Source organism: Monomorium pharaonis, chromosome 10 (assembly GCF_013373865.1).
Source record: "Monomorium pharaonis isolate MP-MQ-018 chromosome 10, ASM1337386v2, whole genome shotgun sequence".
Lineage (NCBI taxonomy): Eukaryota > Metazoa > Arthropoda > Insecta > Hymenoptera > Formicidae > Monomorium > Monomorium pharaonis.
The window spans coordinates 13,971,054-13,992,059 of NC_050476.1; the positions used below are offsets into that span (position 1 = coordinate 13,971,054).

The 21,006-nt window shown below is 33.2% G+C and overlaps 1 protein-coding gene across 4 annotated transcripts in view; it reads left to right on the top strand.

Moving 5' to 3' along the window:
• The first annotated feature begins 8,463 nt into the window (after window positions 1-8,463).
• Window positions 8,464-21,006, top strand: part of LOC105833625 (leucine-rich melanocyte differentiation-associated protein) — a 53,806-nt gene continuing 41,263 nt past the window's right edge. For 2 of the 4 annotated variants that reach the window (XR_001138817.3, XM_012675484.3), the window contains exons 1-2: window positions 8,465-8,791; window positions 10,439-10,687. Coding sequence is in view for 2 of the 4 variants with exons in the window: in XM_012675484.3 (XP_012530938.1) it covers window positions 8,790-8,791; window positions 10,439-10,687 (251 nt within the window). In the remaining 2 variants the exon portion in view is untranslated. The other 2 variants (XR_004964747.1, XM_012675485.3) reach the window with 2 other exon arrangements.

The window sequence follows — 21,006 nt, forward strand, 5'->3', positions numbered from 1 at the left end:
CTAGGGCAAGACCTTCTAAGAACTTACATGCATAGTATTACAAGAATAGAGGTAGAAAACGCAAAAAAGTACGTTAGAACAATAGATAACAGTAAAGTAGGCAGCAGTAGAGCTTTCGATAGCAGACGTAATGAGGTCGCAGTTTACAGTGTATGAGTAAAGATACGATAAGCTTACAGAAACCACTATGAGTAGTATATATAAAATAAAGTAAATTTACTTTATTTTATATATACTACTCACAGTGGTTTCTGTCATAAGATAAAGTAATTTTACAACTATCGCTTAGCAAAGACGGAAGCGCGAAGCAGCAGTAGTAAGCTAGCAAATTAAAGTCGTAGCTAAATTGCAAGTATGAGCTGTTAGAGAGAGGGTGGGGTAATGTGTAAGAGGTTAGCCGTCACGACGCACGGAGAGCGACCAGGTAGAGCTCAGGCAGGCTGTCGGTGCAGATGCTCGAAGAGGCTCGTTCGGGAGAAGGTTAAGGAGGTAGAGGCTCTGAGCGACGCGGACAGGGTATTCCAGAAGGAGAAGGCGGTGTAGAGAAAAGAATGTTGGAACGTGGACGTACGGCAGGAGGAAACTGCAAGGTCGAACGGCGTAGCGCGTGATCCGGTGCGCGGAGGGATGCGGGGCCGGAAACTATCTACCAGGTAGGGAGAGCGACCCAACTGCAGAGCTGTATAAAGCAGCATAAGAGCAGAAAGTTGGATAGTTTCTTTATCAGAAGGTCGTGCCGTACGGAGTCGAAGGCCTTGGAGAAGTCGAAGAGAACAAGCAAGGTCACGGATCTATTATCGACAGCATGCTTTATGTCATCTGTCAATCGAATGAGTGCAGTCTGGGTGCTACTCCCCCGGCTGAAGCCGGTCTGAAGAGGATCTAGGAGGTTGTTAGAAGCAAGATGTAACGAGAGCTGGTCAGAGACGATGCATTCCAGGATTTTGGAGAGAAGACAGCGGAGCGAGATGGACCGGTAGTCAGCGGGGGACGAAGGATTTTTGACCTTGGGTACCGGGATGACGTGGGAATACTTCCACAGGGATGGGAAGGTCGAGGAATTTGGGGAGAGGTTTAGCAGGTCGGGGATGATAGGAAATGTAATTGGAAGGCTGTCTAGGAGGAGACGACGATTGATATTGTCAGGGCCAGCGGAGTTGGAGGTACACCTTACCAAGGTCGAGTGAAGGACGTCGAGGGTGATATGAGAAAAATAAAATGTGGAGGGGTTAGAGATAGGTGAGGCGACGAGTGACGTAGCAGACACGGCCGGGGGGAGGTGAGGAGAGAGAGAGAGAGAGAGAGAGAGGAGCGGAGGTGAAGAAAGAATTGAGGGTGTCTGGAAGGATATTCAGCGGCGTTTGAGACTTTTGCCTGGCCAGGCCCAGTGAGCACAGTTCGGCCCACAGCCGAGCCGTTCCAGCAGATGCGGAGGCCCGGAGCTTCGATTGCAGGTATATATTTTTGGCAGCGTCGATGCACGAGTTAACTTCGTTGCGCAAAGCCACGAAGGCGGCACGGCTGCGGGGCGAGGGGCAGCGAAGCCAGTGTCACCTAACTGCATCCCTCCTGCATATTGCTGCACGGAGAGATTGCACGGAAGGTGCGAAGAGGTGCCAGTCGATTTCGGGTGCGAATGAGGTATTCTGTTAGGAGTTTGACCTTCTCGTCAAGGGACGGAGCAAAATGGATGGTCGGCCAGTCGAGGGAAGCAAGAAGGTTGTGGAAAGCCTCGAGATTAAAGCGAGAATAGTCGCGGATTGTTAGAAGCCGAGGGGGGATGCGGTTGATGCGGAGGTCGAGCGTGACCTCAATGAGGTTATGGATGGATAGGAAGAGGAGAGGATGTTGTGAGTGGGATAGAACGAGGGAACGGTCACTTACGAGGCAGTGGTCGATGGGAGAAAGCCGTATGGTGCGTTGAGGAGAAAGGGATCCTGAAGAGGTGTTTACTCTCGCAGAATTTGTTCAAGGCGTCGGAGTCGAACGAACTATGGCACAAATCCACATTAAAATCGTCGATGATCGCGGCCGAGGCGAAGGAAGGGTAGAGTCTCTCGAATTCGGCTTGGAAGATTGCTAGGTGTCCAAGCTTAGGGGGACGATAGAAGGGACGAGGGTCAACAAGAGGGGCCCGCCCTCCGCTGCGGAGATCCTCAGCATTAGGTATTCCGGCTGGGCGCAATATAGATCTGGTGACGAGCCAAGGACCTGGGTACTTAGGTCGGATCGCACGTAGAGTCCAATCCCTCCCCCCTCCTTCCCCACGCGGTCGCGCCTTATTAGATGGTAGCCATGCAGAAGTACAAACGAGTCAGGTATGTGAGGCTTTAGCCAGGTTTCAGACATTGCAATAATATCGTAGTTGCCGCGTGAGGAGAAATCATTGAATTCATCGAAGTGAGGGAGGAAAGATTGACAATTAACGTGACAAAGATGAAGATGCCCGCACCCCCCCCCCCCCCAGGAGTCAGGCCCTGCTCTGGCACGAGCGTGTGGAGATAGCGCCGAGGCCAATGTCACGCTTAGTGGAGGGAACGGCGGCCGGCGAGACCGGGACGCCAGCCAAGAGGTCGTCGGCTCGGGAAGCCGCAGAGCCAGCGTCCTCACTCAGACGCCGTCTTGAGTCGGGCGCACCTCCCGCGGGCTGAGCGCCCCTCTACGAGAGAGAGACCGTGATCGCAGGCGCAGGGGGCGGATTAGGCGCCTCGGCCAAGATTATGCCTAGATCGCCGCGCTGTAGCAATTTGATGGGCGAAGACAAGGAATGCAGTTTTATGTTCACTATCCCGTTACGAATCCAAGCGCGGTGCAGGCGACCCTCCTTGACCGCTCGCCGCGCTTCGCCGAAAATATGTCTAATTAAGGCCAGCAGCCTCTTGCTGATGTCTATCCTCAAATCCAGCCAGGTCCACCGAAACCGCCGAACGTTCGAGGGCTCCCAAAGCCCTCTTACCTTTCAGCCAACGATCCCGCACCTCGCCGGAAGAAAACTAACCTGAGGACTAACGGGCGAGGGCGGTCGTCCTTGGCCGGAATACAAAAGCAGGATTTGATGTCCGCAGGGGAGATTGCGATTTTCAGGGCTCTTGCCACCTTGGTTGCAATGTTTACCGGGTCCTCCGTAGGGTGTTCCAGCACTCCGAAAAGGATGAGCTCCGAACTCAGGTTTTGCCCGCTTAAGAGCCTCCAGGCTACGAGGCGCAAATCGTCTCTGTCACCAACGGTCGCAAATAAGGTTTCCTTAGTCTCGAGAGCCTGAACTCGTCGGGTAAGATCGTTCTGTTTAACCTCCATCTGCGATGCGGTAGCCGAGAGGGTCTCCGTCCTGAGACTGAGGTTGCCAATCTCCGTGGAGAGGTTCGCAAGGGAGAAGGTGAAGCTCTGCATGTTCCGTTCCAGAGATGAGAGCTGCCCCTTGAGAGACGAGAGACCGTCAAGTTCGGCCTCGATGCTGTTGACCTTGTCCACTTTGGCCTCAATGCTATTTATTTTATCGAGGAGCGTGGAAATTAAACACCTCAGAGGTTCCGGCTCAGCTGAGGAGGCGCCCACAGCAGCGGATTGCCCGGCCGCGATGAGACGGCTGTTTCTGCAGAGGGGGCATCGAGGCACTCCGTCGGACAGCTCGCCAGAAAAAAGACCGCAGTCTCGATGGAAGACATGCCATGAAACATGCTCGCAATGCCACACATTTGCGTTCGCGATAAATTTCTTACAAGCACCACAGGAGAGCGTCATGATTAGTCGTTGCTGCGATGGGACCGATCATAAATACAAACAGACTTACAGCAGGTAAACCTGATGTGCAGATGATCACGGCGTGCGCAGGCGGCGCAGGCGCGGGAGAACGGTACGATGGCTGCTGGCGGACCGGCTCCCGAGAGATCTCGTTAATATGTGTAAGATGCACAAGAATGCAGGAAGCAGCGAGATACTCACAAGCGCCGCATGCACCAGCGTCAAGCAAAGAGCGCCCTTCACAATGTGTCTGCAAAAGAAAGAGCGGAAGGCAAAGAACGGCAGAGAACGGCCAAAAACGACGGAGCGACAAACAGACACGTCTACTTGCTACTTACGTAGGAGCCGAGAGAGAGAAAGAGAGAGAGAGAAGGGTAGAAAAGTAATTAGAAGGAGAAGCAGCGACTTTTGTGAAAAAAAAGAACAGAAAGAAAAAAAAAGAGAAAGTGTAAAAAATAAGAAATAAGGAGAAATATCAGGTAATAATAAAATAAGAAATAATATTATACAATAATGTCCGATGTTTGTTTACATATGTATTTCTTTTAAATATCTTTAAAATTTTTTGATCTTTTTTCCAATATAGAGTTCTATATATCTTTTCATTTTATAAAAATAAATTTATAAATTATATTTAAATGTTATTTTCTATTTCTTATTACTGATATTTATTTCCATCTTTACCTCTCTCTCTCTCTCTCTCTATCAATCTATCTATCTCTAATCTTTTTCCTTTCCTTAAATTCTATCTTTCTAATAAAATTCATATTCCATTAAATACGCGAACTATCAAAATATAATATTTTAAATTAAATTTTTATTTGAATTATTTCTCTCTCTCTCTCTCTCTCTTTCTACCTCTCTGTATTAACTTATAATTTAATTTATATTTATAAAATAAAAATAAAAAAGTAAAAGGTTAAATGGCTCGCGCAAAGCGTGCGCAGTTTTGTGTTCTAGTATCTACAAAATGTATACTTATTATAAATATAGCAAAGGTATATGTATATTAATATAAAAGAATATCTTCTATGTAGACCTTGTACACGGAGAGAATTTTCTCTTAAAAATTACCCTGAAAATCGTGGTAATTGTGAGACAACGTAAACCTTGAAGAATTTTACCATATTTTTAATAAAATTTACTAAAATTTACTAAAATGTTAATAAAATTAAGCAAAGTTTTAGTAAATTTTGTTAAAAGTATAGTAAAATTTGCAAAGTTTTGCCAAATTTTATTAAAATTATAGTAAATTTTGTCAAAAGTATAGTAAAATTCTTCAAGGTTTACGTTGTCCTACAATTACCACGATTTTCAGGGTAATTTTTAAGAAAAAATTCTTTCCGTGTAGTACCTATATGTAGATGAAAGTGCTAAACTGCTATTACGTTCCTGTAATCACTGTGCCTCTTATTATTCTTACCAAGAACCACAAATGTTTCATAAAACTTCATAAATTGTTTCATAAAACGTGCAAACAAACCCATTTATATTAAGTTGTGTTAAAATAAAGCATATTGAGTCAAATACAGAATCACGACGTTTCAACGGGAACTCATTTAAATCCCACAGTCAGTTTCTTATAGCTTAAAGCTAAAATTCTTTATTGTAGACTAGGGGTATACCCATATAGACAAAAAGATGTCTTTTAGATTTCTAAAAGATATCTTGCGATTTCTTGCAATATCTCGCATTTTTTACGAAAAGATATCTTTTCGCAATCTAAAATATGTTTTATGCAACAGTTTGAGATATCTTTTAGATATCTGGTGATGTCTAAAAGACACCTTGAAGAAATCAAAAAGATATCTTGAAGAAATCTAAAAGATATCTTAAAGATATCTAAAAGATGTCTTTTAGAAATCCAAAAAATCTATATAAGACATTTTAAAGATGTCTTTTATATGTCTTGAAGACCCTATCTAGAATTCTTTTTAGATATTTATAAAAGTTTATACATTTATGCGGAGGCTCAGAGAGCTTTCTCCGAGAAGAGGTGCGAAGACCTGTGGAATTCTTTCTATCAGGATACAAAAAATCTATTACGTAGGCTCTAAGAGGATTGAGAGCTTACTACGATTGCTATCGTAAGTTAATCCGTCACCGTAAGTGATCTTATATAACTCTCAGAATGTAAATTACATCACGAGGAAGGCAGCATCGCGTCGCCTATAGCGGCGATTCCGCGAACTACATCGCGGCTGCCGCGATTGCGGATGCCGCATACGTGAGTACATTGTATTGTGGCGGATGTTTCACCGCTATATGAAGTACTAAATTATGATTTAAAATGTCTTTTTTTAATGTTGATAAATATATAAAGACGTTTATAGATATCTTAAAGCAATTCTAGAATTGGTCTTCAAAGTATGTATAAAATACATCCTAACCTCTACAGGATCAACCCTTTTTTGACCGACTTTTTTAATTTTAATACTAAAACATTTTTGTCTTTGTCAGTGAGATGAAACAAAGAAGATGACATCACTCTAGCGCCTAATATTATTAGGCTTTCAGTTCGAAAAAAGAGTGATTATTTAAGTTACATTTTATAAATATTTTATATAATGTTAAAAGTTAATAATAAGGTTAAAGAGCTAATGATTTTTAATTTTATTAATTTTAAATTTTTATTTTTAACTTTAACTAAATATTTAAAACACATAAACTTTAACTCGTAAACTTTTTTCCAAAGTTTTCAAAATTTATCTGTGTAAAAGAAAAAATTGTGAAAGAAAAAATACATTTCCAAATAATCAATAATATTTCTTTGTTATTCTATGTAAACTTAATTTACAAATAAAGTGTTGAATTTATTTTATGATCTAATCTAATTATAATTGTTTTGATAATTTAGTTTAAACAAATTATATTTTTTTATTTAATATAAATATAAATAACGTTTTCCAAAATTAACTTTAAATTTAACTGGAATTAGTTTAATCTACCTTTCAACTAAATCATTTTTTTGTTTATACAATTTTTAACTTGAGAAAATTAATTCTATAAGCTATTTAACTTTAACTTGATTTTGTTAAAAAAATATATAAACTTACCAACATTAATTTTGTGTTAACATTAATTAACTTACCAACATTAATTTTGAAGTTGTCGAAGTTTGTAAAATTTTATCGAAGAAACAAAAGTTTTTTAAATCTTCAAATTTTCTGAATAAGTCATATAACAGCAAAGCGCGCGTTACTTAATTAAATAATTAATTAAATAATTTATTTAATTAACCATAAAATATATTCAACATTTTATTTGTAAATTAAATTTACATGGAATAACAAAGAAATATTGTCATTTATGTGGAAACGTGTCTTTTTTAATACTTGTTTTTTTCATAATTTTTTCTTTTACACAAATAAATTTTTAAAACTTTGGAAAACAGTTAACAAGTTAAAGTTCATGTGTTTCAAAAATATCTAATTAAAATTAAAAATTAAAATTAAAAATTTAAAAAATTAAAAATGTTATCTACAAAAATAAAAAAACGAATGCCTTGCTTTATTTAAAAAATAATTATTAATTTTAAATTTTAATTTTTAAAATTTAAAATTAAAAAAGCTAAAAGTAACACTTTTAACTTTTTTAATTTTAAATCTTAATTTCGCCTTGTTTAAAAAATAATTATTTTTTAAATAAGGTCAAATTAAAATGAGAAATTTAAAAGTTAAAAGTGTTATCTACAAAAATAAAGAAACGAATACGTTATATTCTTAAAGAACTCATTATGACCAGCTCACATACTGCTCATTTAGGTGGCGCATAAGATCACAATACGAGCACCTTAACACCTCTTTTGGAAAATTAAAGAACTCATAAAAATTCATATAATTTATAAAGAGCTACTATAAGATGTCTCCTTGCTGTCTGGGAATATATCTTGTAGAGATCTTTCATTTAGATATCTTTGACATGTCTAATTCGAAAATTTTTAAGACATTTTTTAAGATGTCTTTTAGATGTTTTTTAGATATTTTTTAGAAATTCTATGAAGATATCTTCAACAAAATCTTTTTAGATATCTTTTAGATATCTTTTAAAAATATCTTGAAAAATAAGATGTCTTTTTGATTTCTACAAGATATCGATGTTTACTGAGAATAGAAGTAGAAATAAGATTACATTTATCTGTTGAGCTTTCTAACAGTACAATAGTGAAAGGTAATCTGGAAGATAAAATTATAAAAAACTTTATAAATAAAAATATTTTAACAAAGTTATGGGACCATTCTGAAGAAAATTTAAAAACATATGCAAGTAACTTAATACAAAATGTTGTAAAAAAATATTTTCATGTAAGATTATCTTATATGTGTAAGAATATGACTGAAAAATTAGAAAATGTTCGTCATTTTTATACGAAATTAATAATTTATAAAAATCAATCAAAATTATTTTTTATTCTGTATTTTATTATTTCATATTTTATTTTATATTTATTCGTATTTTTTTCAGATGTAATTTTTCCTGAAGTCCAGTATTCCAGTGTTGAAGAAGTATTTCTATTTTCAAAATAATTTCTGTACATGATTATATTTTTAACAAATAATTTACAATTTATAAATAAAATAAGGATATCATTAAATATATAAACATTTTTACGTTAATTACTTTACCTGTTTAATTAATTTTTAAATTGTTTATTAAAATAGAAATGTTTATTATTTTGTGACTGGGTATTATTAAAAAATTATTAATTGTACATTTGAATTTAGCGCCATTATACACATCACATATGACGTCATAGTTTGTTCGATTTTGGCTTCACTTTCTCGAGCAAATGATCCTTCCTGTACTCTTTATTCACTTTATTCAATGCTCTCTAATCCATGGTAGAAGAGTCTCTTACCCCATTTTGGTGGAAAGATTCGAAAATAGGATAGATGTAGGAAAATTCAGCGAATATTCGAACGTTAGTTCGATTTTGAGGAGTGCGTAACGGATAGTGAATCCAGATGATAAAATCATTTAAGAAAACGCACTAGTTATGTGACATCTCGATAAAAAACATTTTAATATTTAATAACCATAACGAATTAATGTAAGTTGTTTTTTACAAAACTTGTTTTTTGGTCAATGTCACTTTCATCTTATCTCCTGTTCTCAGTTCTTCATATATCATTGAGACGTATCTTAGGCGAACATGTGCTTATATAACCTCTAACATCTTAATCTCTCATTTGCTTAAATTGCACGCTGATTTCATGTATGCACGGACGTTCTTACGATATGTTTCAAGTCCGTCTCTCTTCTCGTATCTTATCATATTTCAGTTCGGTATGCGATAATTTCACCTGGTTAAATCGATCTTCAGTGCGAGTTAGGTTGTGCCACATATCGCTATGAGTATGACAATTATTTTATTCAAAAGTATATTTTTCTCGAACGTGTACTCATTTGCGCGATTGTTAATTTCCAACATCGGGATTAGACGAATACTTCAGGTTTATCGATAAGCGAAAGGAGTTTTGATCTTTCTAGCTTATAAAGTGCAGTAAAATATATAAAATAAGAGTGATGTGAGTAAAATGCTGCTTATTTGCTGCTTATGTGCTTTGTGTAATTTATCTCCATTTCATTATCTATATGCTATTCAGTAGCATAAATTCTTACAATTAATTGTTATAATTATAGCTAATTGTTATGTTTCTTTGGTCAAAAGATTTAAATACATTATTTTAAAGTTTACTTTTTATAATTTAAATAATATAAAACTATTAACATTATAAAAAGTTTGGTTTAAAAAGTACAATATTACTTTAATATATGAAATTCATTATTAATAATTCATTTAATTGTATCATATGTATAAGATTTAAGTGATATTTAGATTATACATGGACAATTTTTTTTCAGTCCTTTATATTTTGTAAAAGAAACTCTTTGTAACTCTTGTAAAAGAAACAATGTAAAAAATATCCTTTTAATTAATTCTTGTTTTTTCAATATAATTGTTATTTTTTATACTAAATAGAAATTTCACACAAAAAAGAAACTTTGTAATTAAATTTACTTATAAAACAATGTGTATGTAAAATATAAAATTATATATTCCCAGATAGCACAGAGAGTTCAAAAAGAACTCAATTGGTATGTCACCAATTATGAATTCTTTTTGCATTTCTTTTTTAACTCTCTGTGCTCTCTAGGAATATATAATTTTATATTTTATATACTATTTTACAAAGCTATCTGGGTTTACATTCTATATATTATTTATAAAATATTTAAAAAGAATTTAAATAGAATTATTAAAATAAGGTTATTTTTGAAAAATAAGGTTAAAATGCATTAAATAAGATCTATGAACTATATTCAACTATTATATGGATGTCAGATCAAAAATGGCATTTTTATTAAAAAAAGAAAATAAAAAATAAAATACAATAAAAAAGAAATTATTGTGCTATTGTTCCACTTAGGAAGTAAAATTAACAAATTTGTCAATTAAATTATTTTAATAATTATAAATATTATCCAAAGTTTAAAACGTACAATGTTAAAATGACAAAAATAAATCATGACTAAACAAAAAGTGATTTTGTAGTAATTATTCTGGAACCATTTTTATGTCATCTTGATGTTATGACTTTGTTCTGCTTGAGCTTCTACTTTTTTTTAATTTTTGGCCTGTTGTGCTTGGCTTGTTCTTTTGTGTTACATTATGTACATTATTGTATTTTCACAGGTTGGGTGATGAGATAGAACAGTCCTTAAAAGTGGAAGAGGTAGAAGAGTATGCCATGACTTGTCTAGGGACGTTAGTATTTGCGGATAAACATTCTCGACAATCATTAACTTCGAGTGATTCATCTAAAGAGCAAGTTGATTCCTTATCACTTGCATATGAAGATCTCTTCATCATGCCATATAACATCATACATGATTACTGTCTCATCATACAACATTTAGATATCAGTAACAACATGTTTAGTAGGTAAGCAAATATGTTTTATATAAATATATATTAAAAATTTTGTTATTAAATTTATTTCATACATATTTAAATATTATAACAATTAGATTGAAAATAGTAAATATATTTTACATATAATTTTTATTTTAACTTCTAAAGTATCTCTCTCTCTCTCTCTCTCTCTCTCTCTCTCTCTCTCTCTCTCTCTCTCTCTCTCTCTCTCTCTCTCTCTCTTTCTCTCTAAATGATATAAGTAGCAAAGTATATTTAAAGTATATTTTACTATTTAATAATATATACAGAATATATTGAATTACTAAATATAACATTTCAATATCAAAAAGTAATAATAAATAAATAGTTTTCATATTTGGCGCATTTGCCTCATATTATTATTTTTTTGTATACCAGGTAAAATTTTTGTTTTATTTAAAAAGAAAATTGCTTACGATTTTACATTTACATTTATTTTATATTATGTAAAAAAATAAGAGCAGTGTAAAATAAAAATGTTACTTGGATTTATGTAATATAATGGCATTTTCCTTAAAAAAGCACACACACAACCTTTTTTGTTTAAAAAAAAGTAATTTTGTTTGGATATCACATATTTCATAGTGCTAAATATTTCATAGTGCTCATTTTTTATAGAGTATAGATAATTTTTTGCAATAACAGGTTTTTATGTGTGTGCTTTTATTTGTAACATTTAATTAATTGTATTATTATATATAAAGTTTATAGATTCTGTTGTTTTGTTCACACTAAAGAAAATTTATCATAAGATTACATTTGTTATAATAAATGTTCTTTTATTATAAAAATATCTCTTACATCTCAATCAACAGACAATATTTTTATAAATTTTTAAAATATTTTTAATTATTTTTACATTACCATCCCAGATAGGAAAATTGCAAACTAAATGCACAATTATTGCATCTTCTATTTACCTTAATTTTGCAATATGTTGCAAGTGAGACTACAAAACGCATATGTTTTGATGAAAACAAATTTGAAAATTACTTTGCGTAAATATTACAACATTGAATTAAAAAATAAATTTTAAATTTATTTACGTAATTATTACGACATTGTATTGAGAAATAATTTTCGAATCTTATTGCGTAATTATCACGACATTGTATTAGGAAATAAGTTTTGAATTTTATTGTCTATATAAGTATTGCGACATTATATTAAAAAATAAATTTTCAATTTATTGACGTAATTATTATGACATTGTATTGAAAAATACATTTTCAATTTATTTACGTAATTACTATACGCGGAGAGAATTTTCTCTTAAAATTTACCTTCAAAATCTGGTAATTGTGGGATAATGTAAATTTTATTATAGTTGTAGTCAATTTTACTAAAAAGTATAGTAAAATTACTCGAGGTCACACATTACCTCATAATTATCAGAGTTTGAAGATAAATTTTATAAGAAAATTTTCTCTGTGTAATATTGTATTAAGAAATCAATTTTAAATATTATATTTATTATTAATATCTATTATATTATATTAATATTTATTTTTATAACAGCACCGAATAATGTTTGCACAACAGTTATCAAATGAAACATAATTTTAATAATGGCTATAAAATGTACATAATTTACCTGCTGAATAATAAAAGCACCCAAAATTGGTCCGCGTGTGTACAAGTAAATAATCGCAGCTAAATTTACGATATCACTCGTTTATGCTTGTTTAAGAGATTTACCAAAGAGAACGAATTGAAAATCAAAGAAAATACACTAACAATAAACTGAAAATAGTGGCTGTATGCTGAACGCCGAATGCACACAGAGTTCGTAAAGGAGAGCCTCACTCTTCGACCTGTTGAGACTTGAGAGTGCTGAGTATCGGGCGAATTCGGGCGGGTTCGAGAAATAACCGAACACTAGATTTCTGCAGATTATGTCGCAATAATTGTAAACTTCACACTTTGTCAATCTATTTACAAATGATACTAAAATAGTATGCATGTTTCTTTGTAAAATTTTTATTTAAGAATATTTAAGTAACAATTGTACAATTTGATATTGTAATAATTTCTACAATAATTACAAAATTAATTTTTGAAATGTATTCAGCAATAATTATGCAGAGATGAGACTCACTAATATCACAATTATGCAAAGATGTATTTTAGGCATTGATTTTTTAAAAATTGCTACATGTTACATAAATTAAATGTAGAATTAATGATTTTAAAAAGTAGATTTATAATTATGACACAATATATCCTACATTACATTTAAAAACTAAAATGTTGCTAAAATTTTTCTGCATGCTTTCCTATCTGGGATTTATTATATAAATAATATTTTATATTTATTAAACATTTGTTTTACCTTAATTATTTACACAGGCACACAAAAAAGTGATCTGATACTGGGACCCCACTAGTCTCTTTGTATTTTGACGTGTTAAACACGTAACCGTTGTCAAAATTTTTTCTTATCACCCACCATTTCTTTTTTTTTAATAAAAAAAGCCTAAAAATCTTTAAAATTGCAATATTTATTCTGCACGCGGAAAATAGTGATTGATGGGGCAATTCTAAAACCGGATTTGTGTTCAGCGGATTAAAATACACAAAGATATCATAGTCTGGTCCATGATACAGACTATTTTTTATGGGTGACTGTGTTATCGTACTTGAACTTAGTCTTTGACGTGTTTTCCCGCGTTTTCGGGCAAAATGAATATCACCATGTTATCTATAGTCAAAAAACTATAAGAAAACATACCGATTTCACTGCCGCACTAAATTTGATCTATATCACAAACCAGACTATGATATCTTTATGTATTTTGAGCCTCTGAATACAAATCCGGCGTCAGAATTGCCCCATCGCTCACCATTTTCCGCGCGAAGAGCAATTATTGCAATTTTTTAAGCTATCCTTTTTATAAAAAAAGAAGTCGTGGGTGATAGGGTAATTCTAACACCGGATTCGTGTTTAACACGTCAAAAATACATGGAGATTGACTAATGGAGTCCCAGTTTCAGACCACTTTTTCTTTAAATTAATTTTAAATAAAAATAAAATTTACTGCTATTTAAAATCAAATTTAAGGGCCTAATATTTATAAAAATTCTATAAAAAATGTGAAAGAATTATAAAATGTTTATTATAAACATTATTTATATATTTATGTTTATGCACAAAATTTTGGCAGTTTGTCCAGCGCTCAGTTTAAATGCTATTATACAAAACGTGACTACACTGAATTACATTAATATAAAAAAAAATTGCGGCAGTTTTTCGGTCGCAAAAATGTCTTACAAGAAAATAAAGTAATTATTTAGTTTAGGGGAGGCAGCTTTGATGACTTTGACCTTGACATATGTTATCAAGGTCACCCTCTTGAGTGACCACCTTTAAAAGATTTTAGCCGTTGCTCGTGATTCATTAAAAAGTTATTAACAAAAAAAATTTAATAAATACGACACATAATTACTCAGTACACGAGTACATCACATGATTTTGCGACTTTCCACGCATAGCGAGGTACATCCACCCCTGTTTACAGAGCGAAACGACGTCCACGCCTGTACTTTACCACAAGGATTTGCAATTTTAGATTTAAAATTGTGGCCAAATAACGAATTTAAAATGGTCGTGTTAGATTAAGAAAAATTACGGGGTGGGGATACAGGGGGAAGGGCTCCGTCCCTTCCCTGCCAACATGTTCTCTGCATCACACTTTGCAGCATAGGAGAGTATGAAATATTTATATACAATAATAAGTTTATTTATTCGTGATATTCTTCAATAGGATATATTGAAGCCATAATTTTAAAGAATTTAACAAATTCGTTCGGAATAATTATATTTGGAATAATAATATTTTCAAAAATAAATTCAGTTATATAATACATATAGTGCTCTTTTCGGGTGCCATATTGTGATATTCCAGCTCGAATATCCCGCCACAGACGTTCAATATTTTGAATATGTACTCCTGTACTTAAGTCCATAAAATTTTCACTATGATTAACAGTCCTATACGTATAATCATAATTACTTAATGAACTGTATGCCCGCCAACAATCGCTATGAATAATAGGGCTGGTAAAATACAATGACGTATAATTGGTAGCAAGACTTCAGTAGGATCGCTGTTCAACAGGTACAACAAATAAACGGCCTGTGCTTTGTTCAATGGCTCCAAATAACCATTGACCAGTTTGATCCCAGGTAGCAAGGTGACGTCTAATTGACGGCATTTTTTGGTCATTTTATGACGAACCAGACGTCATAATGTCGAGATAAAATGACGTCTAAATGTCGTAAAACTGACGTACATTTGTCTCATCTTAACGACGTCATATATTGACGTCAAAAATACGTCATTATTTTCATATTATTGACGTCATTTTCAAGAAGCTAGTATCGTACATTTGACGGTATTTTATTGTTATTTTTATGAAAAAACATAGGTTTTTAGGTTGCATTTAATAAAGACGACATTTTAACGTCATTTTTATAACTATCCCAGGTAGTAAAAGCCGTTATTTTGACGTTTTAGAAAATATTTCGGGTACATGTCCTATATATGCAGTACTTGCATTATGAAAATATCGAAATAACATAATTATAATGTAAAAAAAAATCTACGTTGTTTCTCAACAAGCATCACGACCCACCACACCATAGTCACGTTTGGAATTGCCTAACTTCCGCGGTCACCCATCCAACTCTGAACCGCCGTCGACGTTGCTTGACTTCGAAGATCGTACGCTACTTAGCCCTTTGTGATGATCCATGAACACTTGATGATCATGAATACATATTTGTTATAGATCAGTTCAATAGATGCGAGAAACATGAAACTTGTAGTTAACTAATATTTTTATAAATAAATATAAATTTACAGTTTTTTTCCTGATTTTTACATATGCAAAATAACATGTGGAATAACTTATAGAAATATGTTTTTGCTCTGTTCTTTTGATAAAGCTAAATTATACCTCAGACAAAACGCAATATTTATAAAATATTTATAAAATATTTATAATATTTATTTAAATATTTTATAAATATTTATCTAAATATTTTATAAATATTTATCTAAATATTTTATAAATATTTTTGTGGTCTTAGATTTGACAAATCATAAAGATTTATCATAAATATTATAAAAATATTTATGAAATATTTATAAATATTTACAAAATATTACTTATACAAATCTTTATCTTTTATTTATCATAAATATTATATAAAATATTTAATTTATATTTTAATATGTTGAATAACGATTTTGTTTTTCGTATATATAAAATATGTGTAAAATATTTATATAATATTTTGAAAAAATAAATATTAATAAATATTAATAAATATTTATCATAAATATTATGTGCTGCCTGGGATGATTCTAAAATATTGATAGTATTAATTATATAAAATATTATATTAATTTTAATAATGTTGTTTATTAACCAATCTTTAAATAATGATAGTTATAGGTAGCAAGGTGTCGTCCATTAGACCTCAATAATTTGTCATTTGAGGTCAAATCGTCAATTATTACAAAGAGTTATAGTTAACGTCAGTAATTAGTCACTAATAAAATCTTATTAATACGTCGTAAAATGATCAATTAACTGACGTTATTAATTAGTCAAGAATATGACGTCGGAAATACATTATAGGATGGATAAATGACTGACGTAATTAATAGGTCAAAAAATGACGTTACTATTACGTCTTAATTTGGTAACATGACGTCTGCGACCTTAAATGACGAATTATTGACGTCGTATTAACGTCATCTTGCTACCTGGGATTGTATTATTTATTCGTTCACGCTTTAATCATTATGACACATTTTTATAGATGATATGCATTGTTTTTATGGATATTCAATCGGCATCATTTTTCAAATGATTAATTATATTGTTACGTGCGAGCTCGCGTGTGTGAACGCGAGCTTTATTCAGAAAAATCAATATATCAATTTCCCTCGTCAGCTGAGGGATGTCGCTTCGTTTTAAAGTTGTTTGTTGTTTGGTTTGGTTTTCGGTTTTGAGCTGTCAAGCCGAAAGTTTCTTGTGCTTAAAATAAACCGCTTTCTTGTGCTTAAAATAAACCGCTTGCTTAAACGAAACGAGTTGCTTTATTTCGTGCGCGGGCGAGTGCTCGGGAGTGCGCGAGCGTGTGCTGTGCAAGCGTGTGCAAGTGCACGGCGCGAAAAGCGTTACAATATTTTTGTTTGCGTTATTTTACTCATGTTTAATTTTATAAATATTTATATACAATATTTATATAAAATATTTATATACAAATTGGTAATTTGGTACGACTGAAGAAGACTATGTATAGCCGAAACGTTTCGAAATTTGTTAAACAATTTTAATACAGTTGTTTTTAATAGCGTTTATAATTATGTATTTTTGATTTAATAAATTATATTAGATTGTGAAAATTGGTATTAGCTCGAGATATTGACCTGTTTATCTTATTGTTTTTGCTTATAAAACATACCTCACGTTTATCCATTACCTCAAAAGTTTACACATTACCTCAAAAGTTTATCCAGTCAACGGCTGTAGAAGATGCAATCGATAATTTAGTTTGTAAAAGTAATTGACGTGGAGAATTCAACAACATGCAACAACAAATCAAACGACAAATTTTTTGCAAATTTAATGCAGTACGTTCAAACCATGTTTTCGTTAAAGCACTTGTTTTGAAATTACATGTTTGTCGTTTCCGTTTTCTACCACGAATTTGCTTGTGATATGTTTTTGTACAATGAAAAATAAGACTTCGTGAATACTGTACATCTAGGTGTATAATAGCACTACATTGTTGTGACAATTTATTTGAGATTGAATCACTTTTTTGTTAACTAAATATTGAATTAATTTATCATAATTATGCGTTAAATGTAGAAATTCATTGAACAACATAATAAGCGGAAGTAAGAAATCACTATCGAGTAGTGAACTATCGAGTAGTGAACAGATCGAACAGTGAACTGAGAATGTTGTGATTATGTATATATACTAAAAAAAAAAAGAATTGCTGCAATAACCAATTTTTATTGGCTGCATAAGAGTTTTCTGCCACAACTATTAAATTTTTGAAGCAGCAAATCGCAATGTCAATCTATGATTTTATATTTGCAAACGCAAACAATTTTCAAAGGTAGTAAGTGTAAAAGAAATTGGCTACCCCAGCAAACACAGAACATGTTGTAATATTGCTGTGATGTTGCTACAATGTTATAACATTGCCGCAATGTTGCTGCTATGTTCTGTGTTTGCTGGGACATTTCTTAGCTGCGGTCACTTTACCGACTAGGTCGATAAGACAGTTGGCCGGGTTAGCCAACTCAAATTTGTCGTGCAAGCGACGACCGGTGATAGGATTTTATTTTCGTGAAGCTCGCCGGACTCTCTCACCCATTGTGCACACGTCTCCATTACAGTGTATAATGTTTCAGTTTCTAAGATTTGTTTCTAAGATTTATCGGTGAGAATCCTAAACACGAAATCACATGCGCACGTTCGTGTAACTGTGAACGAGAGAGAAAGTAAAAGAGGAAGTGAAAAAGCACGCAACCGGCGATCGGCGAAAAATTACACATCACTAAACATGGAACTGCAACGTTAAAAACATTTCCGAAACGTTGAAGAACGTTGTAGCAACGTTTCGTGTTTAGCGGGTATTTCTAATTGGCTGCGTTCAGCATAGAAAGCTGCTTAGCAAATGTAAAAATCGTAAATCTGATTGGCATTCACAAATTTTACAACAGTTGCAAAGTAATTTTTTCTGCTGAGTGTAGTCATTTGATCACCATCATGGCAGAAGAGTGGACAATCGATACATTAAAGAGGGAGTGGTTCATTTGGACACAGTACAATTGGACACGGTGCAAATGGACACAAAATAATGTACACGTTTCAAATGAACACGGTTCATTTTGACACAGGAATTTTGGACACAGTAATTTTGTTCACAGGAAAAATAAATTCTGGACAAATTACAATTTGGACACGATAAAAATATACACCGTGCAATTGGACACGTAAAATTTGTACACTGCAAAGTTGTACACCGCAAACTTGTACATCGCAAACTTGTACACCGCAAATTTGTACACCGCAAAGTTGTACACCGTGTATTCTGTATTGGAAATCTGCTAATACATATAAACTTTACTTTGTTTGCAATGTACAACATGGGTTAGTGACTTCGACGAGGTGAGTGGGGGAGGGGGGCCTAAGGCCCCCCTTGCACCCCCTCCGCGCGCGCGCGCGCGCGCGCGCGTGTGTGTGTGTGTGTGTGTGTGTGTGTGTGTGTGTGTGTGTGTGTGTGTGTGTGTGTGTGTGTGTGTGTGTGCGCGCGCGCGTAAACCATTCTCTGCACCACATAGGTTTGCGACTTCCACGCAAAACTTTGCGGTGTACAACTTTGCGGTGTACAAGTTTGCGGTGTACAACTTTGCAGTGTACAAGTTTGCGGTGTACAATTTTGCGGTGTACAAGTTTGCGGTGTATAAGTTTGCGGTGTACAATTTTGCGATGTACAAGTTTGCGGTGTACAAGTTTGCGGTGTACAATTTTGCGATGTACAAGTTTGCGGTGTACACGTTTGCGGTGTACAAGTTTGCGATGTACAACTTTGCGGTGTACAAATTTTACGTGTCCAATTGCACGTGTCCAATTTTTACATTTTTATCGTGTCCAAATTGTAATTTGTCGAGAATTTATTTTTTCTGTGTACAAAATTATTGTGTCAAAAAATCCTGGACACTTGCACCGTGTCCATTTGCACTGTGTCCAAGTGAAGGCCACTCCATTAAAGAAGTGGGAATTTTCATCTTATGAAGCAATATTTAAAGGTAAGTTTATTATCTGAGATTATTCAATAGGAGGTTATGATATTATACTATAATAATTATAGTACAGATTGTTTGCATTTCTTTGATTGTTTATGAAATTATTACTAATTATTACTAATTATTACTAATTATTTTTAATAATTTGGTCACACAATGCTTTACATTTTCATGTTATTGTTTAAATTCCTCTACTTATTATTAATTTTTTCTTAGAACATGAAATAGATAAGAATAGCTTTTTAAAGCTAAAGGAAGAGCACATACGTCTTTTAATTCCTCTATTTGGCCCACAAGTTAAATTTTTGCACTTATAGAAAAATTTAGTGTCTTCATCGAAGCAGTTAAAGTATATGTCCTTTGTTAGTTTTGAGAGAGAATTATTCATTAAACCTTTCACACTTTTTCGCTTTTATTTTCTATTTCTGACTGAAAATGTAGAAATTCCGGAAGAAAATAGAATTTTTGAGACGATAAATACCTTTGTTGCTGTCGATGATAGTCTTGTTAAAGATATATCAATTGAAAATATATTTGAAGGACAAAAAGTTAATGAAGACTTACCAGTTATTGAGGAATTCCCTACTGATGTGTCAATACAGAATGAGGAATCACAGAAAGTAGAACGTTGCAAGAAAGATTCTTTCAATTAGAATCGAATACATACTTGTGTTTCAAATGTAAGTCCTTATTAAGTATTGCTATTATTTTAAGTAATGAAAAATTACAAGTTAAATATTGTTGTGGGATGTAAGGCTTTATCTTGAGCGAACAAGTGATGGCAAGAGTTATTTTAATCTGTATAAAAAACAAGATTTTGACGCTCTGAGATCAGATTTGGCTAAATACATAATAGCAGCAGAGTTAGCTGGTGATCCGAACAAACGGTGAGTGTGGTGCAATAATCTACTATTCGAATTATTTCATACATAGTTACTGTAATTACTAATGAATATAAACAAAATTATTGATATATGTATATCTCTTACAGAATTATTTCGGATGATTTTAAGGGACTTAGTCAATAAATTATAGAACTCTTTTCTACGGAAATTATAGTTAGTTTTATGTATTTTTTATTATTCGTTAATTTCTTTATAGTAGAATTCTATGCTCTCTTTATTTATGTCACATTTTATTTTATTTTAAATAGGATACTTGGTACATTCCAAGAAGAAAAAAGACTACTGGGATTGATCGAGCAGTACAACCTAAGGAACCTAAGGAACAACCTAAAGGAAAGCTATACGATCAGTACACAAAATTAATTGGCAAACTTAGAAGGGCAGAGCTTTGAAGTGGCAATTTATAGGAAGAAGGACTTGGATGACTCTGATGACTTTAATGGTATAGAAACAATATTTTGAATTTAAAACAATTCTTAACCCCACTTTAACTCTTATTTGGTACTATGATCACAGGATATTATATATGATAATATATATTATGAATGACAGTTTAATATAT